The 15621-nt window shown below is 37.2% G+C and overlaps 1 protein-coding gene across 1 annotated transcript; it reads right to left on the bottom strand.

Annotated features, from left to right (window-relative positions):
• Positions 1–12195: 12195 nt before the first annotated feature.
• On the bottom strand, positions 12196–15228 carry LOC137740298 (transcription factor MYB1-like). Its single transcript, XM_068480158.2, has 3 exons — positions 14880–15228; positions 14426–14555; positions 12196–12805 (listed from the first exon to the last, which is right to left on the bottom strand). Exons 1-3 carry the CDS (start codon positions 15007–15009, stop codon positions 12325–12327), a joined length of 741 nt encoding a protein of 246 aa, XP_068336259.2. The 5' UTR covers positions 15010–15228; the 3' UTR covers positions 12196–12324.
• Positions 15229–15621: the final 393 nt, after the last annotated feature.

Genomic DNA, 15621 nt, shown 5'->3' on the forward strand with positions numbered 1-15621 from the left:
CATCAACATCTTATATTAATTTTTTTTAGAAAGAGAAAGACAAAATAGAGAATGTGAGAGGAAGGAATGGAATGGAACGAAAAAAGGAGGGGAGATAATCCTAGCCCATAATTTATTGCTACTGTCTGCATTTTGTGGCACCCCCACTATCTTGTTGTACAAAACTCCTACGGAAGTTTAGACGCTACACCTAACACATTGCTCAATATAATTGGCCTACGTGCTTCAACTCACTAAGCTTTCACAAGAGTCAATCTCTGTTAATGTCTCTATACTCAAATCTTAGTTTACTGTCACTAAATAAAAAACACTTAGGCATACGAAAATCATTTGTCCCCTAGAGCAAGAATTCTCTCCTAAGATTTCAGGCAATAGATATTCGTCGGGCCTTACCTAGTTACATTATTTTCATAGGTGGTTCCGCCTTGTTAATCTGCATTAAGGAACCACACTATTGGGGGAATGCATATGGTTTCGCCTGGTTAGTCCGTCTTGGGGGGGGGGGTGGGGGGCATATGCATTCTAAATTTAACTCCACTTGGTTAATCTACATTTAGGGTCACTACTTACTTGGTCACATTATACCATCGGTGGTCCTACCTAGTTATCTGTCTTGCAAGACCATGCTATTAGATGGTGTATGTTCTCACTTGGTTAATCCGTATTGGGGACTATACGTATTCTAGAGATGAACTTCGTTGAGTGGTTTATATCCTTTTCCCTTATTTGTTCCGTTGAGTGGTCCGAAACCTTGTCTTCGGTTGGATTCCGTTAAGCGGTCCGGAATATAATTTCTTGTTAGGTTCCGTTGAGTTAGTCTGAAACCCTAGATTCTTATGCATAGAAGTTGCTCAAGTTTATGTTTGTGTCTGTAACTTAGGGTTACAATGCTAGATAATTGGATTTCAAGTAGAGAACTACGGCAACCCTTACGAAGGTTGTCTTTATTAGTGAAGTGATATATGTTGGGGAAAACTTAGAGTACACAACTCTAACACAAGTGTTGGAGAGACAACACAAGTAAACAATTACTTGTATTAACTCACAAAATATTACAGCACACAAACTCTCAAAGACACTATTTGAAGCTATGACACTCACTCTTTCTAGAGACAAACTTTAGACCACTCACACTCCTCACAAGACTATGATAGGAGCATATTTAGGCGACTTACTTAGCTTGTTTTCGTGCATCTATGTTGTTAATTCATAATTGTTTTAGTAGTTTAAGCCATTTTCGTGTGTTTTTAGGTTCATATGGCTAAGGAAGCAAAAAGATGCATTTTGGAGCATTTTGGAGCAAAATTGGGCTTGGAATGGATAGCATATGCTTGGAGCCAAAGTGTTGGACGAATTTGAAAGCCTTGTATGCACTTTGGACATAAAACAAAGGGCCTAGCCCAATCAAACAATCCTTTGAGCCATGCAAAACCTCTAGCCCAATCAACAACCCTTAGCCACATGCATTCACATGCATCATACCACCATTCACACACACATGCACTTATTCTTTCATCATTGCACCACCATTCACACACACATGCACTTACTCCTTCATCATTACACCACCTTCTCCATCTTTATTCCACATGCATTCATCAGAATTCACCCTAGCTACCACCATTCACACACACATGCACTTATTCTTTCATCATTGCACCACCATTCACCATTCACACACACATGCACTTACTCTTTCATCATTGCACCACCATTCACACACACATGCACTTACTCTTTCATCATTGCACCACCAATTCAACACATGCATTCACACACCAACAACCTAGCTCTTTTTTCCATCATTATTTCATCCACATGCACTCTCAATCATAACAACCACATTCACTCTTAAACAATCACCCACATATTCTCCCATTCCCCCTATAAAAACCCATGCATTCATACACAAAAATCACATCTCATTTTCATACACAACACACCACAAACACATCCCTTTCTCTCTTAGCCGTGAGTCTCCCTTAGAATCCAAAAACCATCTTTCCATTTCCATCACTCCTCACTCCATTCCACACTTCCATTCCCCCAAACCAACTATCCTTAGACCTTATGCTACAATAAAGAGGAAGAGAAGAGGGCCTAAACGTTCATACAATTCAAGTTTGAGTTGTTGGAATGTTTAGGTGTTTCTTTGATTTCAATGTTTAATTTTAATTCTCTTTGTTTTGTATGAGGAACTAAACCCCCCCTTAGCTAGGGGGTGATTCGAAATATATGTTTATGCTTGCATTTTGATTTGATTACTTCTAATTGCATTTCATAAGTTGTTGATTCAATTTGTTTAACCGTTTGATTGATAACTTATTTATGTATGTTTATTAAGAATGCGCGCTTAATTTTCATGCATGAATATGACGCTAGAATATAAGTGATTTTCACCTAATCGTTATGAACTTATATTCACAAGTAGTGGAGGTTGCTTATAAACAATCGCGTTAAATGAATTCTTGGCACGAGTTTCATGCTCATCATAGTAACGAATGCCTCGTCAACACTTATAGTTTTCATAATGCTTAATGATCTTTGATTGTATCTTTATTGTGCTGTTCACGTAAAGGACTTTTGGAGAATGTTGTGAATTGCGTTGCGCTAACCCATCCAATTCATTAACTTAAGGAAAACTTGACGGTTAATTTAAGCGGACCTAATTAACCCGGGGTGATGAGTTTCATAATTTATCGAAAGATCAACTGGAAATCTTTTTATTATGCAAGTGTAACATATGTGGAGATGACCCCCTTAGCTATTCTATCATCCATTCATTCCATTTCATCAATTTCATATTTACATTCTGTCTAGTTTATTTAACTTGTTTCGTTATTTCAATTTTCGTATAAACTTAAATCCCCCTTTACTTTAATGTCAATTTAGTTAGAAATCATTTTAGTTTGTGTTTTTAAAAGCATTTTGAGTCTTTGGTTTGTCTTAGTGTTTTAAAGTTTAGTTTTACATTCTTTGAGTCTAGTTTAGTGTTTTATATTGTGTTTTTACGTTTTTGAGTCAAATCCAAGTGATTAACAATCCCTCCTAATCCCCGGTCCAGAACGATCCCTACTTATACATATACTATAATTTGACGAAAAGAGGGTTTAATTTGTGTGCGTATAAATCACGCATCAGACTACTCCTACTTCTCACTCTCACTTAGTCTTCTTAATTGATACAGATGGTGTGGATGCCTTCTCCTTTTATAGGCATGGATGGAACCTTGGAGAAGGATTGAAACATCATGCTAGAGATATTTAGATAATTCTACTAACTTCCTAAGCTAGAATTATCTACACTAATGTTGCATATTGGTGGAAACCTCACCATTCTTCTAAACTGTTCCACCAACTTGAACTTTGCTAGAATTTTCTAGGATGTGTATGGATATTCTTTGTCCATGGGTTCGATCCATCTTGGGCCAAGGCAAGATTACACTTCAACACAAACACCAATTGGGATGGTGTTGATCTTCAACACTCCCCCTCAACACCAACTCATTCTTTCCTCCATGTTGAGTTGATGACGGAACTTTTCGAACTTGCCGGTACTCAAACCTTTAGTGAACAAGTCTGCAACTTGTTCATCTGTATTAATATATCTCATCTCAATCTCTTCCTGCAAGACCTTCTCTCTAATGAAATGATAGTGTACCTCCACATGTTTAGTTCTTGCATGAAAGATTGGATTTTCCGCCAAGCGAATTGCCGATTGGTTATCATAGTATAATGGTACTACATAATCTACTGGTTAATGTAGATCACTCATCAACTGTACCAGCCATGCATTCTCTTGAGCTGCCATTGCTGCTGCTCTATACTCTGCTTTCGTGGTTGAAAAAGACATAGTTGGTTGTCTCTTGCTGCACCACGAAACTACTCCAGAACCAATTCTGAAGACATACCCAGTGGTCAATCTCCTGGTGTCATGATCTCCTGCAAAATCTGCGTCACAATAGCCAACCTACTTACCATCTTCACCTTTGTTGTACAATAGACCATAGTCAATTGTACTTTTTTACATATCTCAATATTCGCCGAACCGCTTCTAGATGAGGCTTCTTTGGATTTTGCATGTACCGACTCATTACACCAATTGCATAAGAAATGTCAGGTCGAGTCAGAGTCAGATAGATCAAACTACCTACCAATTGTTGATACATTGTTGCATATTCCAAGTCTCTGCCTTCACGTACACACATCTTGGCATTAGGTTCCACCGGTGTTGAGATTGGCTTGCATTTAAGCATCCCAGACTTTTGCAACAAGTTTTTTGCGTACTTTTGTTGACACAAAAATATCTCTTCTTGTGTGCGATCAACCTATAATCCAAGAAAGTGCTTGAGTTGTCCAAGTTCTTTCATCTTGAACCAAACTGACAAATTTTCCTTTGTTCGAAGAATTTCGACCTCATCATCGCCAATGATGATTAGATCATCCACGTACACCAGCATGACATCTAACTTTCCTCTATTATCTTTAACAAATAAGCTAGAATCTGCATGCACCACTGAGTAACCACTTTGCTTTAGAAATTCTGCAATCTTACCGTACCACGCCCTTGGTGCTTGTTTCATACCGTATAGTGCTTTCCTCAACTTGCACACGTACTTGGGATGAGCTTTGCTTTCAAAGCCCATTGGCTGCATCATGTAGATTTCTCAATCTAACTCTTCATGCAAGAAAGCATTCTTCACATCTATGTGGTATAGATTCCAATCTTGTTAGTTGAAAGTGGAAGTAGGGCTCGTACGGTCTTAAGCTTTGCTACTGGACTAAATGTTTCATCATAGTCTAGTCCATACTGCTAAGAGAAGCCTCGAGCCACCAACCGAGCCTTGTACCTTTCAACTGAACCATCAGGATGACATTTTACCTTGTACACCCATTTGCAGGATATGGGTTTCATATCCCTTGACTTTGGCACCAAATCCCAAGTCTGATTCTGCTTAAGCATAATGATTTCTTCTTCCATAGCTCTTATCCATTCAGAACTCTGTGATGCATCTTCAAACGTCTTAGGTTCTTTTACTGCTCTATCAGCTATAACAGCATTGACATATTTAGGATTTGGCTTTTGTACTCTTGTGGATCTCCTTAGTTGTGATTGTGGAGTGGTTGTTGATACACACCATTTTGCCAAGGACTCTTGGGTACTTCTTGCTCGACATTGTCTTCAGCAAGCAAATTTTCAGGCTTATCGGGACTTGATTGGATTTGGGCAACTTGGTCTCCTAGTTTCCCCTGCAACGTATATTCAAACTCTTTCAGGTCGGGCAACACCTCATTTTCTGAACACCAATAAGATGATGCTTTTGCGTCCCATTCTTCCTCCACAGGTAGAGACACTACGGCATTCCAATCATCTTCATTTTTCTTCTTTGAGTTGGGGACGTTACTTTCTGCAGGCCTTTTAAACCAGCAATCCTTCGCCATGTGGCCCTTCTTTCCATAATTGTAGCACTTGCCCTTAAATCTTTTATTATTCTGGGACTGACCACATTTGCCATGATACTTCGAAGCTCCATCTGGTCGAGAACTCCCTTCTCCTTAATGTCCTTTTTCCTTGTCACCATTTCTTTTAGATCCACCACCAGCACGCTGCTTAAAGCTGCCTTTACTTTTGGTGTAAAACGCTTCATCCTCACCTTTTGACGAGACCCCTCCCATTTGCTTTGCCAAAGCTTCTTAATCGGCAAGCAAATTCTCAAACTCAACAAGTGATGGTTGGGTCGGCCATCCTTGTACAGCGGCAACGAACCCTCTATATTCGGGTCTCAATCCATGGATAATTTTTTTTTTTTTATCTTGGATTCTACACTGGCAACGCTAGGATCTAATTAAGAAATTTCACAGTAAATAGAATTTATCTTGTGGAAATACTACGCAATTGTCATGTCCCTTTGGGCCATTGATAATAGCTCATTCTTGAGAAGCTGCAATCTTGTATCGTTCCTCTTTGAAAAGAATGTGGCGAAGGTGTCCCACGCTTCTTTCAGTGTCTTGGCTTTCTGTATGTGCTCCAACATGTCATCTTCAACTGTAGTTTTTAAGGCAAACATTACCTTACCAGCCTTGATCTTTTACTTCCTCAAAGTGCCACTGGTGTTTTCATCGGGCTTGTAACTTCATTACCGCCGATGACATCCCAAAGATCTTGACCTTGTAGGTAAGACTCCATACACATTGTCCATGTGTTGTAATTTTTGTTGTTCAACTTCTTGATTCCTCCAACAACTTGAAGATCTCTCATCGTGTTGGCAGAGATTCGATAAACCAAACAAGATTAACGAATAATCTTGTGAAGTACTAAACTTCTCACGACTCTCAAAAAACTTCACTAGAGACGGTCCCCAATCGTACCGTTCTGATACCAATTGTTGAGAAAAAAACTTAGAGTACACAACTTTAACACAAGTGTTGGAGAGACAACACAAGTAAACAAATTACTTGTATTAACTCACAAAATATTACAACACACAAACTCTCAAAAACACTCTTTGAAGCTATGACACTAACTCTTTCTAGAGACAAACTCTAGACCACTCGCACTCCTCACAAGACTACTCCTACTTCTCACTCTCACTTAGTCTTCTTAATTGATACAAATGGTGAGGATGCCTTCTCCTTTTATAGGCATGGATAGAACCTTGGAGAAGGATGGAAACATCATGCTAGAGATATCTAGATAATTCCACTAACTTCCTAAGCTAGAATTATCTACACTAATCTTGCATGTTTGTGGAAACCTTACCATTCTTCTAGACTGTTCCACCAACTTGAAATTTACTAGAATTCTCTAGCATATGTATGGATCTTTCTTTGTCCATTGGCTGGATCCATCTTGGGCCAAGGCAAGATTACACTTCTAATATAATCATAATATTAATAACAAAGTAATTATTTATAATCCATCATATAAAATGTTGCTCGTAGACCACTCCATATATGTTTTTCCAACGTCTCGTGCATCTTGGTCGGGCAACCTGTTTTCATTAGAAAAGAATAGACATCCATGTTAGAGGAAATAATTTTAGAGTGAAATATATGTCTCAAAGCCTCAAGGCATGAAATCATGTTTCTAGCTTTTCCCTTTCCAAACATCATCTTTTATTTTTATTTTAGCCCACCACTTTTACTTCTTCTTCTTTAATATAGTTGAAACTATCAGCTGTTCAAATCAGCACATAGATTAGATTGATCTGGTTTTTGGATACGTTATAGAGGAGATGATAAAGAACTATCAACTTTTGTGAAGGAAGTGTTTCGATTGAAGCTACAAAAAATGAGGTTTTGGTACTCATAACATGGTTGTCCAGTTTTCTGCAGGATTAGAGACTGAGTTGGTAATTTAAACATATTGGAAGATCGCACCGTTGGATTTTCTTGAAATTTGGATATATCATGGTAGAGATACAGATGAAGAACTCTCATGGAGAAAGTATTATGATCTAATCTATGGATGATAGTGTTTTGATCTGTTAACTAGGCTGGACGAATTTCTAGTTTTTGGATATCTTTCTTTTAATAGATGAAAATGATAGTAGTTTGATGGAAAGATTTATTGGGTAAAGTCTCATGTATTTTTCTGGGATTTGTCTCACACTCTTGTACATTCTTGTACATCATTCTCAAGTGAAAATAAATGGAGATTTTTGATAGTTTGGTGGAAGTGCTTGTCATGGAAATGATCTCAAATGTAAACGCATAAACACACAAGATTTAGGTGGTTCACCAAATCGACTACATCCATTGGGTTTTGCTTTCATTGTATTTTACTATATATGAGGGACTTACAAATACAATGAAAGATCGCTTTAAGCCCTAAGAACATGTAAAAGAAAAATAGGAAGGTAATATGAAAGGGAGAATGACTTTTTGTTGGAGTTGTTCTTTTTTTTTTTTCTTCTTCTTCTTCCTCTCTCTTTTCTTCTTCCTCTTTTCCTTTATATCTCCTTCCGTTGTTTCTTTTCTCTTTCCTTTCTGTAGATTGCATGACATCTTCTTCTCCAAAGAATCTCCACAAGTGTGCCAATGGAAAGAAAGCAAGTGTTGTGCTAATCATTACCATGAAATGTGTTCCAATCACAAAGCAACAATTGTTGTCCTAATCAATAGCAACGAGATGTGTTCCAATGGAAAAACAACAAGTGTTAGATTAATCATGAATTAAATATGTGTTCAAATGGCAAAGAGACATGTGTGAAGTTAATCAATATTATGCAAGGTGGATACAAGCATCCAAGGCCACGTTCATCTCTAAGGAATATGCATCCCACCCGTTCTCACCTCATTGGAAAATTTGGAATGATAGATTGAAGCATTGAAGAGAGAATATAGACAATTAAATGAAATTCCCCTAGGCTAGTGAGTAAGCACTCTAAAACAACAACATATTGCCACATGCATGCCAATACATACTCATACCTAGCTATGGCTCTACATAGACTCACACCTCTCCAATGTTTAGGGGTGAGTAATCTCTCTACATTACCTCAACTTGCCAACTCACTCCTACTTGGTAAAAAATATCAAACCAAACTCAACACCTAGCCACATGTATAAGCCAAAGGCTTCCCACCTCCACACCCTAATTATTAGCTTCTATTAATTACCAACTTCCACCTTAACCTATCTAGAGTAGTGACTAACTCCTCCTCTTTATTCTCTAATGGTTGCCAAACACCACTTAGCCTTTGTGAGAAAAATCTAGCCAAACTCATCATTATCCCCTTCTCCAACTCAAACTAAAAATATCTCTAATTACATACGAACATGAAATACTACTAGCTAGTTTTTGAAATAATTTGTAGCAAAAAAAAAAAAAAGATTTTACATTGAAACTATTTCACATATTGAAAGTAGGTTCTTGCACAAAAATAAATCAAATAAAATCATTACATATAAATAATCACCCCCCCCCCCACACACACACACACACATATATATATATATATATAATTTTTATATATTTTAATACGGGGTATTACAATATCTTATTTAGATTAGTGACTCGAAGATTAGCATGATTAAGAAAATAATGGCTTGCTCAAGTGAGGCATAGTGTGAAAGCTAGAAGGTTATTAATTTGGCATGAGAGAAAGAAAGAGTTGGCATGGTTGTATGGTGTCCTAGGTTGGATAATTTGGCTTTTTGGGTTCTAAAGAGGTTTTCCTTGACTGAAAGGGTTGAATGAAATCTGGGGGAATACTTTAAAGTTGTAGAAAAATGGTTCTATGTTTTTCTCTCTAATGTTTGAACCCTCCCTTATGTTATAATGTCCTCCTCTTTCTAATTGCTTCTGATACCTCTTCTATAGGTGAATGATTCATTTCTAGGGTTCCTAAGGAATCTCCAATTGTGGCTTAGTTTTCTCTCCCCTTTCTCCTGACCTAACCACAACTCCTTATTAGTGTAAGACAACTAAACGCAGCCACTCACTTGAATACTACGTTGTGCATCCTTCTCCGGGCGTTGCTTTCTTGGGTTAGTTTTCCACAAACGTTACTTTTGGTAACGCATCTTCGTCTCCTGGCTTTCATGAGTTGGTTTTTTGTCACATCCCGGTCCGAGGCGTATCACTTCCCGGCCCCGCTCCACCACCGTAGCACGATATTGTCCGCTTTGGGCTTACCATTCCCTCACGGTTTTGTTTTTGGGAACTCATAAGCAACTTCCCAGTGGGTCACCCATCATGGGATTGCTCTAGCCCCCTTCTCGCTTAACTTCGGAGTTCCTACGGAATCCGAAGCCAGTGAGCTCCCAAAAGGCCTCGTGTTAGGTAGGGATGAGAATATACATTTAAGGATCAATCCCCTGGGCGATGTGGGATGTTACATTTTTTGTGTGAGTTAGGAAAGGAAAGTTTGCTTCTCTCTTCCTTCAATGCATGTCTAGCTGGGCTTTCACGTGACTCTAAGGCTTAGGGCTTGGTTCCTTCCTAACTAAGTTAGTTAGTTTGCTAGGAAAAGGAAGAAACTAGGTTGGTTTTCTCTCAAACTTACCCACATGGAATACACAGGTTATGAGCTTGGACTTTTGGGCTCCCGAGCAACCCAAAGTCTTCCATAATCTTGACTCCGCGTAGTCCCAATGAACTTCTGCAACCATCTACACCATAATCCACTTGGAAAGTCCCTGGGCATGTGACTTGGGCTAATCTTAGCATGAATAGTGATTTGCGTGATAAATCTTGGCGTGACGAATATGCATGAGTTTGCACGAGTGTGGCATGATTTACGCAAATATGTGGCTTGATTAATGTAGCATGTCATTATTATGAATATAACTCATTCTTGATTCCACACCTTTGCATGTATTTGGACTCGGCTTGATTAACATAGCATAGCATGATTGCGAATATAACTCATTCTTGATTCCGCACCCTTGCATGTATTGGGGCTCGGCTTGAGGCTTGTATAACAATTAAGCTTCGAGACTTAATTAGGCTTGCATGTGACATTTTTCGGTCTCAACAATGTCCATATCTATTTTTCACGATTTTTCCGCTTTCAAGAGCTTGGCCAGCAATTAACTCGAGCTCAAGGAACACGAGTTGTTCCCGCAGGTAGAGGAGGTTTTCTACGACGGTGGGTGGCTGGGCGGAGTGATATTTGAATGAGAATGAAGAGATGGGGATGATGAGATCAAGTAGGCGGGGGAGAATCTCGTGTGGGAATGGATTTCATTAATTTAGGGCCCAAATTGTAAATATATTTTATTAGTTTCAAATAAATAATAACAAATTTTTTTATTAAGTTTTGGGTTTGTATAAAAAAATAATCTCTGAAATTGGCCCACTTGAGCAAGATGATATTTGAAATTGAAAATCGATCAATGTAGCCTCTAAAAATGGGTGTCGTGAATCTATGTGATCATTCTGTTATGTATTGATGTGTCACAAATCTAATTACAAATTATTATGTGGATTAAAAATATTTAAATAATGAATACATATATATTTTTTTTGGTATAATAAAAACTTGAGAAAGAAGAAAAAAAGGAAGAGGAATTATCTCCTTCACCACTGATCCAACCTCTCTCTCCTCTCTCGCCTCTTCATTTTCTCTCCGGCTGACGAAGCTGTATTGGGCTGATCACCTTGAACAAATCGCCCTTGACAGCTTGTCACACTCTTTCATACCAGTGTGAGTTTCTCACCCTTGAATTTTTTCAGATTGAATTTGTATTTGACAAGTGTTCTTGTGGGTTGTCCTTCAGTTACTCCAAAGAAAACATTTTCTTGATAAGGTGGTGGATTTGGGGAAACAAAAAAGAGAGGAAGGAAAAAAGATGGGTTCTTTAGATCTCAAACTCTAAAGCTTGTTTATTTTTGTTGGGTTCGTTGTGCTCTGTGCTATGCCTTTTTATCATAACAAGGTGAGCTGCTGCAGTGGCGGAGGCAGAGACAGCGGCGGAGTCGAAGACATTGCCGAAGGCGGAGAAGAGAAGGAACTGAACCTGCCCTTTTCCAGCTCTTCTCCTTTGCAGTACGTTTGGCTGCTAATGATCTTCAGAAGCTTAGGGACCCTCGTGCACGGCTCCTCCATGCCGGTGTTCGTCCTCATATTTGACGAAATAGTTGACAGATTCGACAAAAACTAAATGAATTTGTAGAAATGACCGGCTAGAGGCAGAAATGGCATGTTGGATGTACACCGACTAGAGGCAGGTGAGTACTCAGCACCCTGAGGAAGAAGATGATGAACATCGTTTGGGTTGTGCAACCACGCAGATTCCACTCTTTTTTTTTTTTTTTTTTTTTTTTTTTTTTTTCAAGTTTTTAATAATACAAAAAAATTTATGTATTCAGTATTTAAATTTCAACATAAAAATATTTAATTAGACTTATGAGACCAAATTATGTGCCTCAGCAGCACATTACAAAATTTTTGACAAAATTATGACGGAATGATCATAGTGATTTGCAACGTTCATTTTCAATGACTACATCCATCGATTTTCATTTTTAAATATCATATTTACTATATATGTATATATCAAAAAAGTATATGTATTCAGTTAGCTTTCAATTGCAAGCTTGATTCAGTTATTGTAGAACAAAATCAACAGAAAACCATTGTAGCAAAAGTTTACAACGACGACCGCATCCAATCGAGAATCAAATTGGTTGTTGGAAATTTTTATGTGATTTTTACAAATAAAGATATATATCAAGATTTTACAGATGTTTAATAAGGTGGGGAGCTTTTATTTATTGTATTTTTTAATAATCATACGACAATACTAAACTAGTACAATCGAGCAAAGATAGTAAGCAAGCTTGATGATACTAAAGAAGTGGAATCATTTTCTCTAGCTATTCGTCTTTTGAATGATCCCAAAGGTCCATGTTCAAGGAAAAATCACCTCTACTTTGTCCTACTTCAGGAAAAGTGACACATGATCTTGACGACTGTTGCATATCATCAAGCCAAAAACTTGTGAAGTGTTCTTCCTCTAACTGAAGGCTGGGACATGCAATTCTTTCAAAAGTATCCTCGTCTTCTAACAAGGTTTCCCACCAATCATTTCCATTCTTTGTCGATGACAACGTTTGTGATGGCGTACTTAAATCTTCTGCTGATTGAATATGGTCCAGAATTGGTTCTTTACTGTTCAAGTAATATGAACTTTGGATGAATTTCTGGGGTTGAGGTCTTATCACTATGGTCTTCCTCGTTTCTTGGAATATATTTTTCATCGTTTTCACGCGAGAATCGATCCGCAATCGAGTGTTCCAATAATTTTTCACATCATTCGATGTTCTTCCTGGAAGTCTTCCAGCAATCAATGACCACCTGTGTACATTATACGCATGAAAAAAAAAAATTATGACTACATTTGGATGAGAAATAAGATGAACAAAGAGAAGGAAAAAAAAAAAAAAAAGAGGTTGTTAGATTGCATAAACATTTTTCTTCTCTAGAATTTAATGGAGTGAACTAATTCTAATACAAAAATTACATTTCTGCGTGTAATTATTACATAACAATATAGGTTGGTAAAGAATTAATTTAAGCTCTAAAATATAATAACTTTTTTTTTAACAAATAAAATATAATAACTTTAAGATAATTATTTGAACCCACTGCATATTGAGTTCAAACCATTTCTCATCCTACAACGCTTGGAATAAAAAAAAATTTATTTGAATTCCTTTGGTAAGTTGAACTTTATTAATTATTTACAAAAAAAATTGTTAATTATTAGTCTATATTGTCAAGCAGTTGATCGTACTATCAGGTGTTTAGTGTTGTATCTGATTAAAAATATTAACTATTATTTTATACTATATTTGGTATTATTCGAGGCACCAAATAAGGCAGACAGGAGAAGTGCCGTTTAATGGGGTGTTTCTACACGGCGGTTAATATATTTTAAGAGACTATATATATCTTACACCCAAGATTTTCCAATTTTATTTTTCCTAAACAAAAATTATTGAAGAAGCTTTCTCTTTGTACGTCTATCATGCCCTATACACCGCCCGCTTTTTAGATTGTAATTTGTAAATCCCTCTTATACGCCTTCAGAAAGCTCATGGAATGCTGTTTTAATCCTCTATTAACATTTTGCGTCTATTTGTTACTAATTTGGCTTCAATCTCTTGGGACATGAAAATCTCTTACCCAAACATAGCCTAAAAGACCATGTTGAGAGATTAGAATGGGATTAGACATGAAGGAAACTTCTTCCTTCTAATCTTATAACTTTGAGGAGATAGGGATGAATGAGTTTTCTTCATGAGTAATTCATATTTTACCTTCAAGTTGAAGGTATATTGAAAGTAGACAAGAACACTTTTCTTATTCATGGGGGTTGAAACAGGGATTAGACTTGAAGAAAAGTTCTCCCTTCTAATACACTATTTGTGGGGATAAATTTTCATCTATTCTAATCCAGGCTTCAATACCAAATGAGGCCGAATACAAAATCTTAAAGGTTTGTTTAGTCGAGTAGGGATGAAAAGCACGAAAATGACTTTACTTGCAAAAATCATTAAGAAATATTTACCTTCTATAAGAAGCATTGTTTGAGTTGAACGTAATATTAGAGCATTAATTGACAATATGAGGAGTATTTCAATTACTTGTGAGTACGTGCAATGTTTCTTTTCTCATCAATTTGGGACTCATCTCCAATACACCCCCTCACGTTTGGTAAATTTTCAAGTCAAACACGTAGACAATACAACCAGAGTAACGTGGAGCACGTGTGGCAGTTGGGCTTCACACGTGCTCTGACACCATAAAAAAGGTTGGAGTTCTACCATAAAACCAAGTGGCAGTATGAGAACTAGCCCAATTTACTTTTCATGTTAGGTCCCTTAATCTCTCATTATGGGATTCATTCTCAACAAGAAGTACAATAATGAGGACGATAGGAATTGAAAGAGACATTTATTCATTTATTAGTACCTGTTTCCTAAAAGCTTGTGAAGTCTAACTATAAGATCTACTTCATCCTCTGTAAAGTCTCCTCTCTTGATATTTGGCTTCAGATAGTTCAACCATCTTAGTCTGCAGCTCTTCCTGCACCTGTTTAAGCCTGAGTACATAATTCAAAGTTTATATAACATCTTTCTACGTGAACAATTATGTGAGGGACTAAGTCTCTCAACATGGCCCTCTTCACATATACAGAGGTCACTTTAGCCATATATGTAAACAACATATATTATGTGAGGTGAGAGCAGGTATGACCGTTATACAGTTAGCATGTTCTAAAGTATTAATAAAAATTAGAACATTCAATTTCTTGAAACCAATTAGCGAAAGGTCTTACATTGTATGATTGTAACACCAATGAAATGCTTACTAGCAATACACATATCCATCTTTCATAGTTAAATATACGCATTAACATATATACCCGCTTTGTGAGGAACTTGGTGCCACTTTCCTTCCCCAAGAATCTCTATGCGCTGCCTGAGAAGATCATCTTCCTCTCGAGTCCAGGCACCTTTTCTCATCACACTCAAGTTAACGTTATATCCCTCCATCTCTTATCTGCTAGCTAGCATCAAAGCTTAGCTTATCTTTTGCCTGCTAGCCACTTCGAAGACTCCAGAAAGCTACCTAGGTACCATTATGTATAAATAGAGGGTTTGCCATAACGTTAAAGCCATGGATACGATCGAACTAACTAAATGTTATACGGCCAGTGACGTGCATGTCTGATATCCACAGAAGCAAAAAGTGACGAGTTTAAAACATTTCAACAGTTGTTATTAGCTACCACCTTTGAAATATATGCATACACACACACTTTATATATATATATATATATAGGATCAAGAGACAAATATTTTGACAAATATCTTTACACTCTATATTAGCTCTTGGATATCTTTTTAAATCTAATGGTCCCGAATGAAAGTTAAAACTAATATGACTAAAGATAAACTACTAAATGATGTGGCAATTACATGGAAATAAAAAGACTTTATTCAATTAAAACATTTTAAGCAACAATATCAGGTTAGTGAAACGTAAACTTTCCAGCCTCCATCTTCCTCTAACCCCCTATAGGCCATTGTTAACTAAGATGACAAGACTAAATCATCCATGGTGGATACCTAACTGAACCTGTCACTATCTTCTTCCTTCTCTCT

Source organism: Pyrus communis, chromosome 9, assembly GCF_041283825.1.
Source record: "Pyrus communis isolate YQ-2024b chromosome 9, ASM4128382v1, whole genome shotgun sequence".
Taxonomy (NCBI): domain Eukaryota; kingdom Viridiplantae; phylum Streptophyta; class Magnoliopsida; order Rosales; family Rosaceae; genus Pyrus; species Pyrus communis.